This window comes from Cadophora gregata (genome assembly GCF_030347475.1).
Source record: "Cadophora gregata isolate MNR1 chromosome Unknown scaffold_7, whole genome shotgun sequence".
Lineage (NCBI taxonomy): Eukaryota > Fungi > Ascomycota > Leotiomycetes > Helotiales > Ploettnerulaceae > Cadophora > Cadophora gregata.
The window spans coordinates 2,005,842-2,027,550 of record NW_026695930.1 but is presented as its reverse complement, the minus strand read 5'-3'; the positions used below and the strand labels follow the sequence as shown (position 1 = coordinate 2,027,550).

The 21,709-nt window shown below is 49.6% G+C and overlaps 9 protein-coding genes across 9 annotated transcripts; 6 read left to right on the top strand and 3 right to left on the bottom strand.

The window, feature by feature from the left end:
• Window positions 1-1,142: 1,142 nt before the first annotated feature.
• Window positions 1,143-2,525, top strand: ONS95_013417 (uncharacterized protein; the record flags this gene model as incomplete). The annotated part of the gene is made up of 2 exons (XM_058507063.1): window positions 1,143-1,271; window positions 1,329-2,525. The coding sequence occupies 2 exons, from the start codon at window positions 1,143-1,145 to the stop codon at window positions 2,523-2,525; spliced, it is 1,326 nt and encodes a 441-aa protein (XP_058357794.1).
• Window positions 2,526-2,918: 393 nt separating this feature from the next.
• On the top strand, window positions 2,919-4,236 carry ONS95_013416 (uncharacterized protein; the record flags this gene model as incomplete). The annotated part of the gene is made up of 3 exons (XM_058507062.1): window positions 2,919-3,043; window positions 3,093-3,438; window positions 3,490-4,236. The coding sequence occupies 3 exons, from the start codon at window positions 2,919-2,921 to the stop codon at window positions 4,234-4,236; spliced, it is 1,218 nt and encodes a 405-aa protein (XP_058357793.1).
• Window positions 4,237-4,698: 462 nt separating this feature from the next.
• ONS95_013415 (uncharacterized protein) lies at window positions 4,699-5,760 on the top strand (the record flags this gene model as incomplete). Its single annotated transcript, XM_058507061.1, has 1 exon — window positions 4,699-5,760. One exon carries the CDS (start codon window positions 4,699-4,701, stop codon window positions 5,758-5,760), a length of 1,062 nt encoding a protein of 353 aa, XP_058357792.1.
• Window positions 5,761-6,792: 1,032 nt separating this feature from the next.
• Window positions 6,793-9,237, top strand: ONS95_013414 (uncharacterized protein; the record flags this gene model as incomplete). The annotated part of the gene is made up of 2 exons (XM_058507060.1): window positions 6,793-6,850; window positions 7,007-9,237. The coding sequence occupies 2 exons, from the start codon at window positions 6,793-6,795 to the stop codon at window positions 9,235-9,237; spliced, it is 2,289 nt and encodes a 762-aa protein (XP_058357791.1).
• Window positions 9,238-10,073: 836 nt separating this feature from the next.
• On the bottom strand, window positions 10,074-11,511 carry ONS95_013413 (uncharacterized protein; the record flags this gene model as incomplete). The annotated part of the gene is made up of 3 exons (XM_058507059.1): window positions 10,074-10,420; window positions 10,514-11,398; window positions 11,472-11,511. The coding sequence occupies 3 exons, from the start codon at window positions 11,509-11,511 to the stop codon at window positions 10,074-10,076; spliced, it is 1,272 nt and encodes a 423-aa protein (XP_058357790.1).
• A 779-nt stretch (window positions 11,512-12,290) lies between these two features.
• On the top strand, window positions 12,291-13,005 carry ONS95_013412 (uncharacterized protein; the record flags this gene model as incomplete). The annotated part of the gene is made up of 2 exons (XM_058507058.1): window positions 12,291-12,333; window positions 12,521-13,005. 2 exons carry the CDS (start codon window positions 12,291-12,293, stop codon window positions 13,003-13,005), a joined length of 528 nt encoding a protein of 175 aa, XP_058357789.1.
• A 197-nt stretch (window positions 13,006-13,202) lies between these two features.
• On the bottom strand, window positions 13,203-15,237 carry ONS95_013411 (uncharacterized protein). Its single transcript, XM_058507057.1, has 3 exons — window positions 14,825-15,237; window positions 14,433-14,710; window positions 13,203-14,302 (listed from the first exon to the last, which is right to left on the bottom strand). The coding sequence occupies exons 2-3, from the start codon at window positions 14,632-14,634 to the stop codon at window positions 13,236-13,238; spliced, it is 1,269 nt and encodes a 422-aa protein (XP_058357788.1). The 5' UTR covers window positions 14,635-14,710; window positions 14,825-15,237; the 3' UTR covers window positions 13,203-13,235.
• Window positions 15,238-15,913: 676 nt separating this feature from the next.
• ONS95_013410 (uncharacterized protein) lies at window positions 15,914-17,917 on the bottom strand. Its single transcript, XM_058507056.1, has 4 exons — window positions 17,560-17,917; window positions 17,427-17,493; window positions 16,591-17,354; window positions 15,914-16,464 (listed from the first exon to the last, which is right to left on the bottom strand). Exons 1-4 carry the CDS (start codon window positions 17,697-17,699, stop codon window positions 16,020-16,022), a joined length of 1,416 nt encoding a protein of 471 aa, XP_058357787.1. The 5' UTR covers window positions 17,700-17,917; the 3' UTR covers window positions 15,914-16,019.
• Window positions 17,918-18,178: 261 nt separating this feature from the next.
• On the top strand, window positions 18,179-21,312 carry ONS95_013409 (uncharacterized protein). Its single transcript, XM_058507055.1, has 2 exons — window positions 18,179-20,597; window positions 20,658-21,312. The coding sequence occupies exon 1, from the start codon at window positions 18,202-18,204 to the stop codon at window positions 20,536-20,538; it is 2,337 nt and encodes a 778-aa protein (XP_058357786.1). The 5' UTR covers window positions 18,179-18,201; the 3' UTR covers window positions 20,539-20,597; window positions 20,658-21,312.
• The last annotated feature ends 397 nt before the right edge of the window (window positions 21,313-21,709 follow it).

Genomic DNA, 21,709 nt, shown 5'->3' with positions numbered 1-21,709 from the left:
GCAAGCATTGCAGCCAACTACGCAAGGCTATCAAGTGTGCCGGCGCGGGAGAGTTCATCGCTAGACCTCCTTCCCGATGAGGCAGCTGGCAAAGCTACGGTACGGATGGAGACATCCCCATATTCCCCTCCTTTGCAAGGGCCATCCTCTGTGGCAATTTATCCTCGAAGCCGCAATAATGGCTCCATCAGAACAACCATTCGTGATGACAGTGAACTCAAGGGGCCGAGTATAGCCGGCCAGCTTGATCAAATATTGCGGCCCGACATCTTGCAGAGCAGCGCGGCTGAAGCAGGAGAGTACTGGAACAGCAGGAAGGAGATGAAAGACATATCCCGTTTACAACACAAAAACGGCATGCGATATTGGAGAATGAAGACTACTCGCTTCTCACATGGTACCGTTGTCAAAGGGCAACAACGCAAAAAGCAGCAATAATTTGCTTGAGCGACACTCAGAGAGCAGACAGCAGACAACAGAAAGCAGCAGACAGACGAAACAGGGACTCTAAAGACAACTTCAAGGATGGAAAGACATGAAAACAAATCTCCAGGAGCAAAGAGACTCTTCAATAAGATGTACCTACAGATAGCAGGCCGGCGTGAGTCAATCATCTGTAAATCCACGCCTTAACAAGCGAAATTCGCAAGCTTACTCATACATGAGCAGGCTCCAGTTTTCCCTCCGTGTAACCAACCTTAGATGCAGTCAGCAAATTACGCGAATCGGAATTTGGATTTTGCCGTCTGACCATGCTCAAGCTGATGCTGGAGGAAATACAGAATAAAGGCAGGTGATTATCATGTGACTTTCTCACACAGTGGTTCGTTTCTGACTTCCACTCGTCAACAGATACTTCTGGGGTGTTTGAACTTTAGCTTGAGCGTGCAGTAAGTTTGCAACTGGAACAATATTCTCCGAAAGCATAACCTACTGTAAAAGTATAAAATTTTGAAACATGTCAGGGTCCGACCTCCTTAGAGTTGACGTTTGCGGTACTTGAGGGAGGATGTCCGCATGCGGCTACTTCAACTTCATGCTTCTCAACCACCAACAAAGAGAATGGAAGATTACTTTCGCACACTGTTTCCCTCTTGATCCGATTCTCTAAGAGGCATGCGCTATTCAAGCAATCAGAAAAGATGAGTATCGTTCAAGATTTATGCTTTGGAGATCAGCACATCAGAAGAGGCGTGCAAGGTTCACATAAAATTCATGGTAGCCGATTGATCGCAAGTACCAAACTATGTATCGACAAACATTGGGTTGAGGTAAGCATTTCTTTGCGATCCAAGCAACTTTCCTCAGACTTATCAAGCTGCTTGCAGAGTAGCAGTAATCAATGGCCCCCATTGACCGAATCGCACCTGAACTTCCTCATCCAGCGCTTCGGACTGTGCTCCCCTTTACAGGAAAGAATAACCCACTTTTCAATCGACGCCATCTTACAAGCAACCACAATCTACCTCGACAAAACGGGATGGACCAACAGGCATGAAGACAGGCTTTGGGAGAAACTCAACCTGAAGATCGGTTACCTACATGCTGGATTAACAGGGCAGCGAGACCAAGCTATGGTAGACCACTATTGCAAGGCAAGGCTGTACTCTCATACGATGCATAAGAAGAATCTGCCGACTCTGTCATTGTACCGGAATGAGAACTTGCAGATGTCGCCATACCGTCAACAGCTACCTCATGCATCGAGTCCAACTTTTCAGCCTACTGGATATACCGGGCGCACCGAGTCCCAGTACAGACCTGAGGTGAAGTCACAGCCTGTCAGGCACGCCATGGAACTTTGGATGTCGCTGAGTGCAAACGAGCAAGCGGACCTTCTCCGCTCACAACTTCGCGCCGCAAAGAACTTTAACACCCTGGCTATGGTTGTGAATCAGCAATGCAAGACTTATCAAGCTTCAAGAGCAAGGCGAAGCAGTCACGGGTCTCCGACCAAGACCTGCCACCCACTGGATATAAACATTCCGAATTCTAAAACGAATACACATACAAATGCGCTGAGCATAAGAACGGACATATCTCCATCCTCAACGATGACACCAAAAGCCAAAGAATCAGCCAGCTCCAGTGGAATTTCAAAATCACCAGGGATTGTATTCGATGGTCTCCCATCGCCGACTGCGACGCCCCTGGAAGAACCATGGAGCGCAACACCATTTTCTCCCAGCCATAGCGATAAAGTCACCAGCCCTCTGCACAGTATAGATGACGACATTCAGGAGATAAATGAGATTGATTTCACGGAAAATGCCCCGGAGTCAAAGCAGGCACCTCTGACTGGCAAGTCCCTGGACGTCAAGTCAACAATTGACCAATGCATCCGAGAGCTGGAGCTGAAGAGGAAGAGAGAGAAAGATACTGTTCAGGAAGAAAAGGAGAAGAGTGACGAGGCAAAGGAGGATGCGGAGCTAAGGCAGGAGGACGAAGGAAATATGATACAGAGTGTTGAGGATGAAGAATCGGAAGAAAGAAAGAAGAGATGCAAACTACAAGTAGAAATCTGATAAATCAAGATGCGGATTGGTCATTTTACTCAACTTTGTACTTGTGTTCTGGCATGTAAAGATACAATTTACGATTGATGTGCGGTGGTTCCTGATATTTTCTGTAGATCCCGAAATGTCCAGCATAAGACGAGGAAGTCCAAAAGTAGACGTAAACCCGGCTTTTAAGACTCAGAAGGGACGCAATCCCTGGACGTGCAGCGCGTCCACAATATCTCGTGACTTGGCGTTCCGAATAAAGAAATCTCGGTGGGCGCGTTTGAGCATCTGCAGCTTGCCGCCCCATTGCCCTACGTTTTCTCAAAGGTATGTTAAAACCTCTTCTTTCTGTTCTCAACTGCTATATTTCAAACTCTTCTCGCTTTAGCCGTGATTGTGCTGAAGAATTAAATCATGAGCCCACCCGCGGATCCTCGTGACTGGCATCTTGATTTCAGCTCCTATCGCGAGCAGGTCAACTCGTATAAGTGCCCAGTACCTGGCTGTAGTCAGTCGTTTGCAGCTCTGGAGTTTTTACAGTTTGTCATTCGAGCTTTCGGAAAGATCATTTACTAAGTACTGACTCAGATATCACATAAGCCAGAGCCACACATTCAAGCAGAACCCAGACAGAGTAAGCTATGCCACCTCAACGCCCCTGATGATCGGCAATGTGAATCAGACTGGAGAAACGAAACCACCAGTCATTCCTATACCCACTGTACAGAGAGTTTCGCAGGCGCCTCAGAGAGTTACACAATTTCCACCACCAAGCACTATCCAGACAATGTCGCAGCCTCTACATGTCCGACCATCCCCACGAGACATACCAGCTCCGCCATCCTATGGGCAGATGCTACCGCCAACGCATGCGTCGCTAGTAATAACAGATATGGGGACTGACACTCACACCCAACACATGAGTTGGGGAAAGGTAATCAACCAGGCGGCAGGTTTTCGACCATACTGACGTTCGCCCATTTAGACCATCCCCTGGCCTGAAGGAGCCGAAGTCTTGCTCAAACGGCTTGCCCACATACACGCGCTTTATGCAAATCCTACACGACCAGATGAATATAAGAAACTCTGCTTCATCTTTGACGAATTCTACGCAAAGGCCGAGTTCAGTACATGGAAACCACCGAAAGAAGACGAGAGGCTGTGGCAGTTATTTAGAGGGAAGCTTGATCAGATACAACAGGAAATGCTGGAGCGAGGGGAAGTGGTCAAAGGCAGCGATGGAATTCTCAAACGCGGTTTCTTGCCGATCTTGCCGCCAACTAAGGTCTTGATGAACAACCCTCCGCCTGAATCGCTAGCAACTCCACCAGACACGCCTGTGCTAGGAAATGACAAACAATCCGAAGGAATAGAATTGTGGAATGGACTTGATGTCGATAGTCAGACTGAACTGTTCAGGCAACAACTTCGAAATGCGAAGAATCGCAAGGGACTCATGTTGGAGTGGAATGAATACTGCGGTGAAGTAAGGGAAAAGAGACAAATCGCCAAAGCCCGCGATCCTAAATCGACGACACCCTCCGCGCGGTCGCCTGGCTCGAAAACCCCACCTGCACCGCCTGCACTACCTGCTCCTGAACCACTCGCAACGATCGATGTCAAGCAAATTATCGCCAATAAGATACAAGAACTCGCGTTGAAAAGAGACAGGGACAGGCAGCAAGCCGCTGAAGAACGAGCAGCAAAGAGGCTAAGAGAGGATCCTGCTTGATAAGCAGTCCCAATTCACACGAATAGCTTCCGACCGGACCTTGGTCTTCAGTACAGCTCCGAACCCCGAAGTGACATGAATGTGTGATGCGAGATTCGCATTCGGACAATCGCACTTTCTAAACCTATCACCAGCTTTGGTGTCAGCTTATTGTCTGGTGCTTGGCGATTGTTATGATTTGCTGAAGACTGCCACTAGGCAATGCCAATCGAGCCGTCTTCAGCACTTACTTGACTGAACAGTCTGTACTGATCGGTGGACAAACAAGAGTGTGGAAAAGTGCAATGTATCGATGATGGATATCAGCACGATCCTACGAGCATGTCAGGCCTAGGGACTGTGCAATATGTTACCTGGAGGATAAATAGCCATCATGGACGCTGACGATTTCAGCAACGATCCTTGTTACAACTGCCAACATCATCTCGCGGCATTCATACCTGGCCCTGGTGATTCTAAGAGATGTCCTCCAACACAGCTTCAACCTTCAAGCCACGCCATGTCCATTTCGTAGGAAGTGTCCCCCTTCCCGCAACCGAAGACGTGTTCCAATGTCTGACCACAACATTTCCAAACCAGCTCCAAAGGATTCCAGATGGCGAAACAGGAAAACGCCAAGGATTCATTTTGTGGCAGACTGGAATTCTCGAAGGCTCAAATATCCGCATCATGACCTTCACAGCCGCAGACAGGGAACCACAGATCCCATCCACCCGATCTCCTGCGGCGAATATAGCACCAAGCTACGATGACTTCGCCCTGGACTCGTACAAAACCTTCTGCCACTTGCGAGATCAAGGCGTTATACCGCACGGCATCCGTTTCCAAGTCTCCCTCCCCACTCCCGCAAATGTAATCTGTTGCATCGTCCACCCCGAAGACCAAGTTCGCGCCGAACCCCTCTACGAAGCCGCTCTTCTATCATGTCTCCGTCGCATCCAAAATTCGATCCCAGCTCACGATCTAGCCATCCAATGGGACCTAGCAGCTGAATTCGCCCTCCTCGAATTTTCACAGCTAGATCCACAACCAAATTGGAAACCTCGGTTTATTTCAAGCCCGTGGTTCTCGCCGCTGAAGGAAGGCTTGATCGAGCGGATTGTGAGGTTGGCGGGTCATGTTGATTCTGGCGTGGAGATGGGCTTTCATCTCTGCTATGGTGATGCACGACATCAGCATTTCATCCAGCCGAAAGACACGGCTCTGCTTGTTGAGATGGCGAATCTGATTTCATCTGCTGTGAAAAGAGATATTAGCTGGGTGCATATGCCTGTGCCTATTGATCGGAAGGATGAGGCGTATTTTACTCCATTGAAAGAGTTGAAATTGAAGCCTGAGACGGAGTTGTTCTTGGGGTTGGTGCATGCTGATGGGAAAGAGAAGACGGAGGAGAGGATAGCAGTTGCCGGGAAGTTTGTGAATAGGGAGTTTGGGGTCACGACAGAGTGCGGGATGGGGAGGACGGGGAGTGAGGAGTTTGAGAAGGTGATGGATGTTATGGCTGCTGTTACTGGAGCGTCTTAGCCTACGATCTCACAAATTCCTACACCAGGACATAGTCTCTCTTTCGCATGCTGGTAGCTTTTCACAAACAGCATAATTGCCGTCGTGCTTCATCGTCTAGCATGTTTTTGTCTCAGATACCAGGGGTGTTTGCTGAAGTTGTAGGTAATATATTCACTGTTCATCAGGACTGGATAAATATTCGTGTGGCAGAGATTGGCTCGGATTGTTTTGTTCGCTTGAGAATGCCGAGCCCATTCGAGAATGGATGCCAAGACATCCATCATAGCCTGGACGGTTCCCTTCCAAAATAATCTGCTGCACAAAAATAAGTCAGGTCGAATACTATCCTAGGAAATGACATCCGATTTGAAGTTATCTGAAAGTGATCTTTCCGTTAGAACATGCGGTACAGTAACGTTCTACCAGACCCCGCCTACCTGTTTTGTCCCCTTTCTCTCCCCAGCATCCCAAGGAGCAAGTAAGTACCGACCACACCGCAACTTCGTCTCACTCACTCATTACAGCCAGGCGGGACATCACCAAGCACGGCACAATCTATAAACAGATCTCCCCATGAACCACGCCCCCCTCACTCGCAATAATTCTCGCTGAAACAGCACTGACCGTAACTTTCGCCCAGCTGCGCTTGTGACGTCATTTCAGGAAGCTACCCCTCTATGCAGCGCAGTTAGAGCAGCAACAGCAAGTGCAATGCATCTCTTCCTCAAAAGGAGTGTTTGGTTGGGAAAGCTGTGCTACGATGCACTACCATACGATACTGTACCTAGAGAGCTAGCTTCCTAGCTCATCTTCCTGCCCCCTTTTCTTCTCCCTCATAAAAGCCTGCTCGTTTTTAAGGGTATGAGATGTCGTGAGGTTTCTTCGAGATATTTGAGGATTTCCAACTTGAAATCATTGAGGAATTGTCTGCAGTTTTGTTCTGTTCAAGGGAATACCGGGACAAGTCTCATTCCAAGTTTAGCGTTGAGAGTGAAAGTGACGGCACGAATTGGAGGAGCAAGGAGCTACAGCAGCTCGAATTTCGACAATATGAAGGACTACCTCTTTCCCAGCAAGCCGTTGGCGAATCCTAAATCTATTGTTCAAGGTATGTCAATTCGAATCTCAGAGTAGAGCTCGTGAAGCTGGTGATGGCTTCGATTTTTGGCATCAATCTCAACATCACATGTTATCCTCAACAACATCATACTTCGTGTCACGTTCTTCAAAACAATAAACGAAAACATATCTAACACCACCCCAGGATCCAACTACCGCTTCACAATCCTCACCGACCGGCTCTTCCGGTACGAATGGGCAGAAGACGGCATCTTCGAGGACCGCGCATCAACCTTCGCCATCAACCGCGAACTACCCGTCCCCAAATTTCGGACTGTCGACCAAGAAGATGAGCTGGAAATCATCACCGAGCACTTCCACCTCAGCTATGACAAGAAGCGCTTCAGCTCCAGCGGTCTCATGGCCAGTTTCAGCGCCAAGATCACGCTCTGGGGCGCGCAATGGCGCTTCGGAAGTGGAAGGCAGAGAGAGAACCTGGGTGGTACGGCGAGGACGCTGGATGAGGTTGATGGGCGGTGCGATATGGGCGAGGGTGTGATTTCTAGATTTGGGTATGCGGAGATTGATGACAGTAAGTCGATGTTATTTGATGGGCAGGGGTTTGTGGCTGGACGGCCGGCGGGGGATAGGGTCGATGGGTATGTTTTTGCTTATGGGCATGATTATCGCGGGGCAGTACAGGCGCTGTATCAGGTGAGTGGGCAGCAGCCTGCTGTGCCGAGGTATGCGTTGGGGAATTGGTGGAGTAGGTATTATGCGTATTCTCAGGAGGAGTATGTCGCTTTGATGGATAAATTCAAGAAGATGGATGTTCCGCTTTCGGTTGCTGTCGTGGATATGGATTGGCATATGGTGGGGGATGATGCCGTTCCTCATGCTGGATGGACGGGATATACCTGGGATCAGAAGCTCTTCCCTGACCCGAAGAAATTTGGGAAGGATCTCCATGATCGAAAGCTCAAGATTACCTTGAACGATCACCCCCATGCAGGAATCCACTACCACGAAGATGGGTACGAGGAGATGGCAGCTTTTCTCCGTCACGATACAACGCACAAGAACCCCATTTTATTCGACCCTACCAATCCCAAGTTCATGGAAGGCTACCTCCGAATTCTGCACCGCAACATTGAGGATGTGGCATGTGACTTCTGGTGGATCGACTGGCAGCAAGGCGAGCATTCAAAAGTACCTGGTCTCGACCCCCTCTGGATGTTGAACCACTTCCACTTCGTGGACGCCGAAAAGAAAGGCGAACCCCTCATCTTCTCACGGTACGCCGGACCAGGAAGCCACCGATACCCCGTCGGATTCTCAGGCGACACCATCACAACCTGGGCATCTCTTGAATTCCAACCCGAATTCACAGCCACAGCCTCCAACATCGGCTACGGCTGGTGGAGCCACGACATAGGCGGACACATGATGGGCAGCCGCGACGACGAGCTCGTCACCCGCTGGATCCAATTCGGGGTCTTCTCACCCATCATGCGCCTCCACTCTGCCAACAACCGCTGGTCCTCAAAAGAACCCTGGCTCTACCGCAAAGAATCTGAAATAGTAATCTCAGACTTCATGCGCTACCGCCACCGTCTGGTGCCGTATATCCACTCCGCTGCTGAGCCGCTCATCCAGGCTATGTATTGGGATTTCCCCGATCGGGATATCGCATATAGCGTGCCGAACCAGTATTTCTTCTCGGAGCTGATCGTGGCGCCGATTGTGAAGCCGCGCAGTAAACGCACCAATCTCGCGAAAGTGAAAGCTTGGTTGCCGTACCGCTGTGTTGATATCTTCACTGGGACGGTCTACGATGCGGGCGAAGTCGAGATGTATCGCACGCTAGGCGAGATTCCGGTTTTGGCGAGAGAAGGGTCTATCGTACCGCTGGATGTCAATCCTTCGAATGGGTGCTTGAGGCCGGATGAGTTTGAAGTGCTGGTTGTGGTTGGGAAGGATGGCAAGTTTGAACTTGTTGAGGATGAGAGGACGTATATTGTTACGTTTGACCAGAAGACTGGAATTCTGAAGTCAGATATCGACCGCCCTTGCACGTTCCGCTTCCTTGCACTCACAGCCTCACCACCCTCTCTCAGTACCTCGCCGACTAACTCCAAAATCTCATTCGAATCCTACCCCTCTGTTCCCAGTATGTTGATTTCTATCCCTGGACCAGGACCAATTGAAATTAAACTCGGACCTGATCCACAGCTCGGCAAAATCGATCAGAAGGATCGGATCGAGAAGATGTTACTGGATTATCAGATTGAGTTTGATATTAAAGAGAAGATCTGGAATGCGGTTGAGGAGGAGGGTTTGGGCATTAATGTTAGGGTTAGGAGGTTGCTGGGTACCGCTGACGAGGAGTTGGTTGGGCCGGTGGTGGAGTTGGTTCTTGCTGATGGGAGGGTGTGAGGGGAGATGAAGGACCGACTTAAATTGAAGATGCGGGGAGAGGGGAGAAGGGAGATGGGTGATGTGCTACTGGAAGGTGTGGGAGGAATGCAGTGCAGCGATCTGGTGGTGACGATAGATGGAAAGGTTGTTGACCTCGTTCGCTTAGGATGTCGTCTCAATTTGTTCCGAGAGCAGAGCGTTCGGCACATGTCGAGAGTGATGAGCTGTCAGACTTCCACGCTTCATGGATTACCAACCGTTATCATTACTCTCCTGACTCTTACTCCCAAAACGTCAGATGGAATCCAAGCGAAAACTCAAACTCAAAGGCCTGAATTAAATGCATAGATAGTCATACGAGAATTAGACAAAAGTATTTTTTTTCTGCCTTCAAAACGAACTTCCCTTGTCGCGATGATATCCTGGTATCCTGGTATGTTTATTTTTCGCTAAACTGGAGGAGCTCAATCAAAGAAGGGTGGGGGGGGGGGGGGGGGGGGGGGTCGGTTATGGTACCTAAGCGAGCGAGCGAGCGAACGAGTTTTGAGGATGTGGATTTTGGATGGGAAATGGGGAATGTTGGGTTGGATTGGATTGGATTTGGTTGGTTATTATTTACATAGGAGTTTTGTACATCTAGATAGGTACTGATTATGGTCAGTGTTCGACGTGTCTATGTGACCGATCCTTGATCCTCCACAAGTACCTATCCGATGCCAAGGTGAAGGAGCCAGTACTCTCTTTATCTGAGCACATTTCTCATATGCATAGCCAATTCCATTCAGTTGCTCGCTCCACCCACCCAGTCTCTCGCCTTCACATCTACTCACTCGCCTGCCTTCCCAAGAACCCCCTCACAAAAACCTCCTCGGATCCAACGCCTCTACCCTCGCACTCTTCGCCCCGCCCTCGAACAAAAACTCACTCATCAACTTCCCCGTCGCACAACTATTCTGTATGCCCCAACACGTATGCCCCGTCGCCATATACAACCCCCTAATCCCCGTCTCGCCTATCAGTGGACCGCTGGTTCCTGGGCCGGTTACAGACGGGAGGTAGCATGCTTGCTCGGCGAGGATCTTGCCGTGGCGGAGAGCGGGGGAGATGGATGATATGTAGGAGATGAGGGAGGTTATGTGGGAGGGGGAGCACTGCACGAGGGCGGTGGAGGGGGGGAGGGGTGCGAGTGTGTCGGCTTCGCCTAGGGGAAAACGAAGGTTAGTATTTGCATATATGTATTTCCTTTTAGTAGAGATGGCGTAGGAAGGGGGAGAAAGAGAGAAATCGGACATACCACAAGCATAAACCGTGCCATCAGGTCTAGCATACATCTCTGGCGACACCACACTCCCATGTCTCTTCTTCCCTTCCGCATCCGCATCACCTCCAAATGTCTTCGGCAAACTAATCTCACTAAACACCGCATAGGGACTCACATCCGCCTCCACAACCACACTATGCGCCCTCACAGCCTCAATCGGCGCCTCAGGAAAAACCTGACTCGTCCACGGTCCCGCCGCCAATACAACATCCGTAGCAGGTAACGTGTGTATATCCTTCGTCTCTTTGTCTTCATACGTTACGGATTTCACGCCTGAAGGACCAGCGTAGTCGATTGAGGTTGCCGAACCGAGGATTATTTTCGCGCCGGAGGAGACGGCGAGGGAGGCCATGGAGGTGGTGAATTGGTAGGGGTGGACTTGGGCTGTTGTGGAGGGGGTGCCCATCTCGGAGTAGGCTTTTATACAGTCTGGGTCGAACCAGTCGAGGGAGGAGGGGACGCCGTTCTTGGAAACCCCCTTGTTGTTTGTTTTGGGGAGTTTTTGCCATTCTTCTGCAGCTCCTGGTCCATCTTTGTTTCCAGCTGTGTTTGTGTTTGTGTTGCTGTTGGTCTCGCCACTGTAATCCTTTCCCTTCGCACTCAACGACCCGCAGTGTAGAGTCCTATATCCCCATCTCTTCGCGCCGTCGTGTTCCTTTGCCAGTTCGGCATGGAGTTTGTAGGATAGAGGGACGATGCTGGAGGGGTATGCCCAGAGTGCTAGCAGACCGCCTGCTTGTCCTGAGGCGCCAGAGGCGATGGATTGGGCTTCGAGAATGGTGATGGTGTATTTGGTGGGGTTGAAGGAGGGGTGGCGCGTGAGAAAGTAGGCGGTTGTGCAGCCGATTATGCCTCCTCCTGCGGGTTTGTTAATTTGCCTTCTTTTAAAATGATGGGAAGAGGAAGAGGGGAGAAGTCAAGGAGTACGTACCTACGATTACGATGTTTCTCTCTAATGATTCGGTGGCCATGATGGAATGGATGGACCGTGATATCTTTCGTGGAATGCAATGTATGAAAGTCTATTTCTGGAGTAGGTCAAGGTACCTTTCGTACAAATAAAGTCTACATACCTCGCGCCACCACGCGAACAGAGAACAAAGAACGAAACATGCGACACATCGTCGTCATAATTGCTGGGGTGAATTGGGTGACAGCCCAGACAGCCTTTTGAAGCCAATCACATAGTTGTAATTGGAGCTCTTATCGATAAGAGCTTCTCCATTCACATGTCATTGGCCGAAGCTTCCTCACTCTCTCGCAATCCGAAGAAACGGAAACCGAATCTCCGTTGTATCATCCCTGTCCCCCTCTGTCCCCCTCTGTCCCCCTCTGTCCCCCAGCCCCCTCTCTCTTTGCCCTGCTAACAATCCCACCTGCCTCCCCGCCGGGACGACGTCGTGCCGAGGCAGCGTCACAGATCTAGAACTAGAACTGCCTGCTTCATCATCACCATGAACCATTTACAAACCCAGTCCCAGCAGTCCTCACGGCAACAGCCCATCCAACAACATTCCACTACCATCACTATTTAAAGACCTCGATGCGCGTTCAATCCGTGTTTTTGCGAACGACGACACTATCCAAGCCATTAACGACGTCAACACGACTCGCTCCCGCCGCTAGAACTGCATTTTTTGCTTCTCCCCCGGCTCTTAAGACTCGAGCTTCAACCACACCGACAATCAACAACAGTAAACAGCAGAGAACAATTGGAAGGCAATCGCTCTTCCATACACAAACAAGAAATATGGCTTCCGCTACTAGCTTCTATGATTTCAAGCCTCTTGATAGTAAGTCCTTCTGTCTTGATTGTTATGATGTGGAGGAGAAACCTACCCCGCCATTCCGTGGCATCGCATCATACGATTCAAATCCACCTCAACATCCATGGAATCCATTACTCCCACCTCAATACACTCTCTACATACCTCCACCAAGCCAAACACAACAAGCTAACCACCCTCCCCTCCCCAACAGAAAAAGGCAGTCCCGTCCCCCTCTCCACCTACTCCAACAAAGTCGTCCTAATCGTCAACACGGCCTCCAAATGCGGCTTCACACCACAGTACGAAGGTCTCGAAAAGATCTACAAATCCATCAACGCCACACACCCCGACTCATTCATCATCCTCGGCTTCCCCTGCAACCAATTCGGCTCGCAAGAGCCCGGATCCGACGACACGATCCAAGAGTTCTGCCAGCTGAACTACGGCGTCTCGTTCCCCATCATGGGCAAGACGGACGTCAATGGCGATAAGGCGAACCCGCTGTTTGAGTGGTTGAAGGAGGAGAAGCCCGGGTTGTTGGGTATGAAGAGGGTCAAGTGGAATTTCGAGAAGTGGCTTGTGGGCAAGGATGGGAAGGTTAAGGGGAGGTGGGCGAGTACCACGAAGCCGGAGTCGTTGGAGAAGGCGATTTTGGAGGAGATTGCGAAGGGTGGGGAGGCGAAGGCTGGGTTGTAAGTACCTTAGAGAGGGGGATGGGGAAATGGGAAGAGGTGGATGATACCTTGCTTTAGGGCAGTTTTGTGAGATGTTCTCTTTCTGTTCAGTCTTTGGACTTTCGTATGGTCGTCAAGTTTGATAGCTTGAGCTCTCCTCTCATTACTTGTTAGGAAGTAGCATGGAATAATGATATCAAAAGTCGACAAAAACAAAACTTCATTATTTATCCAGTCAACCCCCTAAACCTCCTAAACCAATTTCCAAACCCCATCCTTCTCCTCAATCCCGACCTCCCGTCCCTCATCCAACGCCCTCCTCCCCGCCTCCAAAATCGCCGTCGTCGCCACCGTATTCCTCAAAGTCGGCAACCCCCTCCTATCCAACTCCTCCACGGCCCCCACCCCATCCCTATTAACCTTCACACACCCATCGACAAACTTCTCAAAACTCACATACCCATACCCCCCTTGTCCCGCAAAGTTCCCCTCCTCATCAGGCGCATACCGCATATAGAACGGATTATACCACATCAGCTGTCCCACTTTATCATCCGCAACATCATACCCGCGCTTGGCCTGATCAATACGAATCTCCCCATTCGCACCCATATAGTGGAAATACTGATTCGAATGCACCCCCGCCTTCTGCGGCGCCGTCCAGCTAGCCGTATACACAGCCGTCGCGCGCTTACCAGGATCAGATCTCAGCACCCAATGCACCAGCAGCGAAATCGTATCTTCCGTCGCGGGATCACAGCCAAGTCCTGTAGCTACACCCTTTGAGGCCGAGGCGGAGACCTTGATGGGCGTGTACCCCCGCTGCTGAACCATCGACTCGCAGATGTCGATGTGGTGGCTGTTGAGGTAGTACGAGATATCTGAATCGACGCCCGCCCAGGCTTTGAAGGTCTCGAGTTGGGATTTCGGCTGGCTCATGTACGAGTAGAAATAGTTGAAGTCGCCTAGACTCTGGGCCTTGAAGCGCGCGTCCGCGTACGCGGGGTCGTACCGCTTGTGGTGCTCGATGTAGACGAAGACGCCGTGTTTCTTCGCGGCGGCGAGGAGCGCTTGGTGGTGCTCGAGGGTTTTGACGGCGGGTTTGGTGATCAGTACGTGGATCTTGCGCTCGATGGCGTAGAGTGCGATGGGGTAGTGGGTTGTGTCCGGGGTGAAGATCGTGATTGCGGAGCCGGGGGAGAGGGCGTCGATGGCGGTTTTGTAGGCGAGGGGGTCGGTTTGGTCGTTGGCTGGGTAGGAGTCGAAGGAGGTGTCGAGGCCGTTGTAGAAGTTGGTGATGTTTTTGGTGAGGTGTTCGCCTGGTGGGTACAGTTAGTATTAGGTTCTACTCTTTCTGTTTTTCGTTCTCTTTGAATTGTACTTGTAATTGATGTATGTCCTCTTCCAGTCAAGAAGGGAATTTGGGGAGTTGAATCAAGGGGAACAGACGAATAGCGGGGTATTTCCCCCCAGATGTCCCAACCATCGACAATTTCCCTACTTTCCCTCTACGTCTCAAATCAAACATTGTTAGGCCCACAACACCGACTTTCTTGTCTGAGCCAGACGCACCACCGCCTACAAAGCCGGTCGTGTATTCGCCTGTTCCGACCATTAGGACGTCCAGCGGCTTGGTCTCTGGAGCTGCCATGGTGTTTGGTGGGGTGAGCTGGAAGCTCTGCTCAATTGAATGGTGTGGTGGAATTGGTTTGTTTGGCTTGGTTTTGCTGCTTCAATGATGAGCAATTGGGAGAAGGGAAAGATTGGTGTGTGGTTTAGAGAAGAGATAGGGAAAGTAATCAAGTGGGCATCCCGTCTATTCATATGATGTGATGAAATACCTATGTTGAGAAGCCGCCGGCCTCTGACGGGGAAATAGAGGGGTCGCATCGTCGTAGCACTGCTGCAATCTTCCGGCGCCAAGTATTATACCAACAGTACTGTATGGGGGCTGGGCCAGTTGATTCTGGGGCTGCTGGGAACTTGGGAAGGCTTGGGAGCTAGAGGTGGGGTGTTTGCTGGTGCTTTAAGTTACCCTTCTGTTTTGACTGCACAGAACTGCCTCCGTTTCTTCGGGCTATTACTTCATCTGGCACCTCCAGGTCCAATGTCCAATTGACCCTAAGATCATCTTGTAATTCAATTCACTTTAATTTCGAGATGCTCTTCGAATCGTTACTGGAAAGCAGCTCCTTCAGGCTGTTCTAGTTTGCTCTTCAACCACCGCGGGGCATGAACCCCACCAGAAGCGAGGCGGAGGAACTACATTCGCTGTCCTATTGGTGGAAAATCTGAAGCCCATTTCCTTGGGATGGACTTGTGAACCGAATAAACAGTTCTTGGGTTCTTTGGTGAAAGACGATATGAATGGGAGTGAACGTGACGACTTTCAGATAAACGTATTGAATGTCCTTTGCCTAGCTGGTCGAGTTCAAAAAGAATTTGGGAAAAGCTGTTGAATGAGGTGCTTTGCCAGTGAGGAAGGTGACCTCCTGATTTCGAGTTCTTCCTCTCTGTTCTTCAGATGCGATCTCGGGGAAGCATGTGGCGAGATGTCTACAAATCGGATGCGAAGTCGCTCAGCCAAGCTCTTCGCTGTGTGATCACAATTCTGGTCCCCTCTCCTCGCTGTTCTGAACCATCTACATGGAAGTTTATGATGTCCCCTGAGCAATCTCAAGTTGTGTTATCACAATTTACCTACTGCTTCAGGGCATTTTTGGGCGTGGAGGAGGAGGACTTTTCCCCAGAAAGGGGGCTCTGAAGAATATGAATACTCGTTCCTTTGGTTCTTAGCGAGATGTTACTTTTGATGAACAGCACATCAGCGCTTTTCTGACATTTCAGCCGTGTATGTTCCGCGTAGTATTGGAACCTGAGATAAACATATTATATATTTGTATGATGTCAGCTTTCCCTGATTCCAAAGCCTCTCATTATCATTTTTGTCAGTACTCAATTTCATCACATATATTGAACCGAGCCCATTTATTTCCAGAAGTAACATCATTTTACTATTTTAAACTTCATCCTCTCTCAAACCCTCCAACTTCCCTCTCTCAAAACACCAACCAACCTCTCTAACCCCTGGATCAAAGCCTCCTTCCCAACCGTAAAAGTAAGCCTAAACCAACCCACCTTCTCACTAAAGAAATTACTTCCATACCCCACAAACAACCCCTTCTCCTCACACCTCTTCACAAATCCCATTTCCATCGCTCGCTTCTCCTTCTCATCCACACCTCTTTCATGTCCGTCGCTTTTGGGAGAGAAGTACTCTCTAAGATCAATCCAAATGAATACACCAGCATTCGATCCACGGAAATACTCAATATTGTGAGAAGAGAGGAATGATCTAGCGAGGCCGTGGTTTTCGGCGAGACGATGCTGGTTGGTTGAGATGAACCAGTTCAAGTACTCTGTGTCCTCGAGGAGTGAAGCCCAGAGGTCTTGCAGGATGTAAGGTGACCAAGAAAATACTCTATATCATCCTATCAGCATCAACTTCCACTTTACAGTACCGTGACGAGTTTAAGATAAGAGATGACAGTCGAAGATCAAAGCGAGGAATAGGAACAAGAACAGGAATAGGAATACGAATACTCACGCCAAACTCGCCACCGCCCCAAGCACCCCCTCATTCCTCGACCACAAAGCCCCCAACCTCAACCCATTCGCACAAAAGTCTTTCGAAGGCCCATACATAACATGGACCATCTCCTCCGCAATCAAACCCTCCAAATCCACAGCCAGAATAGACGTGAACTTCTCCTTCTCAATTTCCGGATCCTCCTCATTCTCAAATACAGACAATGCATAGATCTCGTCGCAAATCAAATGTAGTCCTTGTTTCCCGCAGAATGCCGCAATAGCTTTCAAAGTAGCTGCTGGGTAGCATTTCCCAAGGGGATTATGTGGATTGGTGATGAGAACGGCGCAGACTTTAGTACCTGATCTTTCACATTCTTTCCAAGCGCGCTCGAAAGCCAGTTCGTTGATTTCAGGATCAAAAACATCATCCAACCCTCCACATCCCCCTCCCTCTGCCTTCCCATCTCCTCCAACCCTTCCAAGCCCAGCAAACGAAACAGGCACAATAACACCCCTACTCCTCTGCGGGATATCCACGCGGAATCCCGTATACAGCGGTCTAGGAATCAGTATCCCTTCCCCTTCGTTACAGAGACTCCATGTTAGAGCGTCGGTTAGGGCGGAGATGCTGGAGTAAGGGAGGATTTGGGTGGGTGGGATGGGGGTGGGGGAGAGGGAGTGGAAGTGGGTGGTTAGGAGGGAGGAGAGGGCGGTGCGGAGGCGGAGGGAGCCGTGGGGGCCGAGGCCGTAGGTTAGGTGCTTGGAGGGAAGGACTTGGAACTGGTGAGATTATACTATGAGCAAATGTCTGAAGATGGTAGTTTATGAGTTTGGAAGACGGTAGGGGAATACGTTTTTCTCGAGGTAGGCACCCATTTCGGAGTGCATGAGTGAGTTTTCTGCGAGGCCGAGATTGATACTGCGTCGACAGATTGTTGTCAGACTTCTTGATCTTGATGCAGATGATCTGACTGTGTTGACTTACATCCCATTGGGATTCTTCTCTTTATCCCATACATTCGCCAAAGCCCTCTCAATTGGAGCCCAATGATTCCCCGCCGTGAAGTTCTCCGCTCCACGCTGAGAGAGATGATATTTTGCTGCTTCGGGGATGACGTCTGTCATGATTGCTCACGGTTGGATGTAGATGTTCGCTTTAGACAAGGTCGAAAGTTGGTTTCCAAAATGCTTGACTCAAATTTGTTAGGATGTGTTGATGATATTTAATCCAAACAGGAAGTTATGGATCAGACAGGTCGATCGTCAACGACCTGACGTATTTAGTGCGATGTTTCGCGCGCCCTCCCGGCTACACTCGCTTATCTATCAGAGCATGATTCAGGGGCTCTACGCGAAAGTAAACAATGGGCTCACTTTTTGGATCTGATGTACCTTGTGAACCCTGTCCTGGACTTGAATAATGATTTGACATAGAATTGTGAAATCTGAGCGCTGAAATAACACTTCATCCTCGTTCAAGGTGAGCGGTTCATCGTTACACCCATCTCCGCTAAGCGAGCATCCTTTGCAGGGGCAGCAAGCCACGAGCAAGGTTGTCCGCTTGATTAGGCAGACGCGGGGAATCCTTCTATTCGCATCGCAAGAGCTGAAAAATGAGCAGTATCTCATGCCTCAATGTAGTGTAAGATATCCTTTCCGCATTTTGGAATTCATTAAACTCCTTTCCACACCGCCAACAAGATCTTCCGGGGTCGTCTTCAAACTCGGAAATCCGGAAATTCACAACCCATGCAGTATGGACTCAACTCTATGCTCTCGCTGTAGTGCCATCCCCGTGAGGCTCTTCCAGCTTGGGCAATACGCTCATGACATCTCAACTCCAGATGGCGTTCTCACAGCACTGAAAAGTACTGCATCTCAAGGCTGCAGAATATGTGTACTCCTAGTGGATGCGATTGAAGGGGAAAGTCCCATGCCCAGCACTTTAAATGGAAATATCATGAAGCTACAAGCTCTTTGCAAGCGAAAAGGTGACATCGAATATCACGCTCTCGACTCAGATCCAGACCATACGAAAGTGATTGGTGTCTGGATCGGCAGCACGAAAGTCTCTCATCTGAGATTTGAACTGGGAAACAGCGAGATCGCAAAGTCTGGGAAAGACGTCGTCACTAAACGAGAACTGCAGCGAGCAGCTGATGATGCGTCAAACTTTGAACTGATCAGTCAATGGTTGGATGTTTGTACTAAACAACATAACGACTGCACCATGAATCTGGTGTCTGATCTCACCCTTCCTGCAAGGCTCATTGATGTACGACCTGAAGAGGAAGGTGTCGATATCAAGCTTGTCGTGACGGCAAATCAAAACCAACAACTTCGACCTGGGTATGCCGTGTTAAGCCACTGTTGGGGGCCGAATACTGGTGGTATGCTGAAAGCTACGAAGGCGAATCTGGGGGAGTTGCAACGAGGTATCAAGTGGGAAAGTCTGTCAAAGACTTTTCAAGATGCTATTGAGATCACGAGAAAGTTGAACATCCGAGGGAAGGGCATTAGACACCTCTGGATCGACTCATTATGCATTTTGCAAGACGATCCCAAGGATTTCGAGCGTGAAGGAACAGCCATGAACAAAACATACTCCATGGCAACCTGCACAATCGCCGCATCCTCCTCATCATCCGGCGAAGGCGGTTGCATCATCCCACGAGACAGCACCTCACAGCAACTCCAACCCTGCCACCTCACCCTCAACAAACAAACCATCACGATCCACCCCTGGTCCACGGAATGGAGCAATTCCCACCGCGGCCCCCTCAGCACCCGCGGCTGGTGTTTCCAAGAACGCGAACTCTCCCGCCGCACCCTCCACTTCACCAAACACCGCATCTTCTGGGAATGCCGCACAGCCATCGCATCAGAAGACCACCCCTCCATGATCAACGTCCAAGCCCTCCACTCATCTCGTCGGCCCCACGGCGCAGATCCAGACCGCTTCTTGGTACTAATGGAGCTCGGTGTACGGTCCTTCATGCCACTCAGCCATACTCGTCCTTTGGCAACGAAATTATGGTGTCGTGCAGTGCAGGAGTATACGAGGCGGAATCTGACGTTTAGGAAAGATAGGTTGCCGGCTATTTATGGTATTGCGAGGATTATTTCGGCGATTATTAGGGATGAGTATGTGGCTGGGATATGGCTGTGTGATTTTGCGAGGGGTGCGTCGTGGGTGAGGGATAGGTCGCTGCCGAATCCGAATGCGGTTGCGGGTGGGCAGTGGCCTGTTCCGAGAGCAGATCCGTCACTGCCTACTTGGTCTTGGGCGGCCATTGATGGACCGGTTATGTATCCTGGGGTGGAGAGTTTTGATGTAGGCGGGTATCGCGATGGGAGTGGTGGCCCTGTCAATATGCATCAGATGGGTGTGTTCAGCTTTGCGGAGTATGATAGGAATGGGATGCTGAAGCATAAAACTCCTTTGGCGGCCCAGTCTGCTTTGTATCAGAAGGGGCTGTTGAGGAATTATGCGCTTGAAGTTTTGGGACTGAGTGGCGAAGAGGGGAACTTTGGGGCGGTGGTGAATTCGGAGTTGAGTGTCAGAGGTGTGGCGGTTGATATTACGATCTCGGAAAGTGATTGTTTTCCTCCATATTCAACAGCGAGCAATCCTCTGGAACCGAAATGCTACGCCATGTTTGGACGGTCTATTTTCCGTCTTGGAGGGTCTTCGAAGCCAAATATCGAGAAAGGCGTCGTGTATTTCGATGACGATCCAAGACAACTAATGAAACAGCCTTTCGTATGCTTTCGCTTAGGTGAGAGAGGAGAAGCAGGTGTGGAAGGTGGGAAGGTGTATACAGGCTTGGTGCTGCAGTCCGTGGTGAAGGTTGATGGGTTTGCTAGGGAGCAATTTTTCCGGAGGGCGGGAACTTGGATGGTTGGGACCACAAATAAGTTTTACAATAAGCATGCTAGATTGGGAGAGTTTGTTCTTGTATAGTTGGTCTGGATTAGGTCTTGGTAATGTTGGGGTCTTGATGGTGATATCATGTGGACTAGGTAGTGTCATTTTAGAACAATATCTCTCCATGATATTGGGCTCGCTAATAGTGTTTTAAGTACCGTCAACCAAAACCTCAAACATTTCGCAAATACTGGTGACGATAAACATGACCCGGAACATGTCCGTTCTTGGATCGAACAGGCCTCGCAAGATATCGCGGCAGATCGAAGAACACGACAAGCTGCAGTGACGAAGAACAGGAAAGCAGAACTTGCAAAGACGCGAATTGGGGATCATGGACGAGACCTTTTGGAAAGAGGACAAGGCAACGAAGGACAAGAGCCAGCAGTTAAAGACAGAAGGTGGCAAAGCGTGTAAAGAAGTTGCCCATCAGTCTGAAATATGAGCGCTTTGGCGCTGCGTTGTTTGAAGAAAATGTTGGGAGAGAAATATCCAAAGGATTGCCCATGAGTGGTGAAGCAACATTAATCGAGGTCTAGGAAGGGTGGGTCGACAGTCCTCCCTTCAATCCTGTCAGCCAGCCAAGGTTAGACCTTGGTGAAACTTCGAGATGGGTTGGCCTGGACAATGGACTGCGGAATTTGGTCGTGCTGTTCCTGCTGGACTTCGTTTCTAGAACGCAAAGGATGGTTCACAGTTGACAGAACTGGGCGGTCCACGCCGGATAGTTGGAGGTTAGCATGTACCATCTTGGGAAGATGTTGTGAGAAGTAGTTAGAACTATAAACTGAATCGATAAGACGTTTTTTTAGGATTGGTCACCAATATTCTTTCAACTAGTGACACAGTGTTCGTAGCCAAATAGCAAGTGGTAGGCAATTCCTTGTCCAAATATGCATGCCAACTATTGTTGCATTGTGCGCCATGAAAAACAAATGATTCAAATCCATACAGTTGTTTCCAAGCCGTACCTAACCAGTTTGCAGATTCAAATATCTAATAGTGATTAATACTCAGACAGCTAGTAAGCACTTCCATCAAAATCAATAATAGCTTACTTTACCTGCGTACTTTTTGATGTCCTTATTATCACGCAGGACGAGCACATCGGATTTGAGCTGATCCAGCAGAAACACGTCCACCTACTCAGACTATCATGAAAGTGCAAATTCAGATGAAAGTATCGTTTCTAGGCTTGGTGACAAGC

Coding starts and splice junctions, on each gene's coding strand:
- ONS95_013410 (XM_058507056.1), bottom strand. CDS start 17,699: ATGACAGACGTCATCCCCGAAGCAGCAAAATATCATCTCTCTCAGCGT. Junction 17,355..17,426: donor GTGCCTACCTCGAGAAAAAC/GTATTCCCCTAC, acceptor TAATCTCACCAG/TTCCAAGTCCTTCCCTCCAA. Junction 16,465..16,590: donor GGGGCGGTGGCGAGTTTGGC/GTGAGTATTCGT, acceptor AGGATGATATAG/AGTATTTTCTTGGTCACCTT.
- ONS95_013411 (XM_058507057.1), bottom strand. CDS start 14,634: ATGGCAGCTCCAGAGACCAAGCCGCTGGACGTCCTAATGGTCGGAACA. Junction 14,303..14,432: donor GGGGAAATACCCCGCTATTC/GTCTGTTCCCCT, acceptor TGTACCCACCAG/GCGAACACCTCACCAAAAAC.
- ONS95_013409 (XM_058507055.1), top strand. CDS start 18,202: ATGCCTCAATGTAGTGTAAGATATCCTTTCCGCATTTTGGAATTCATT.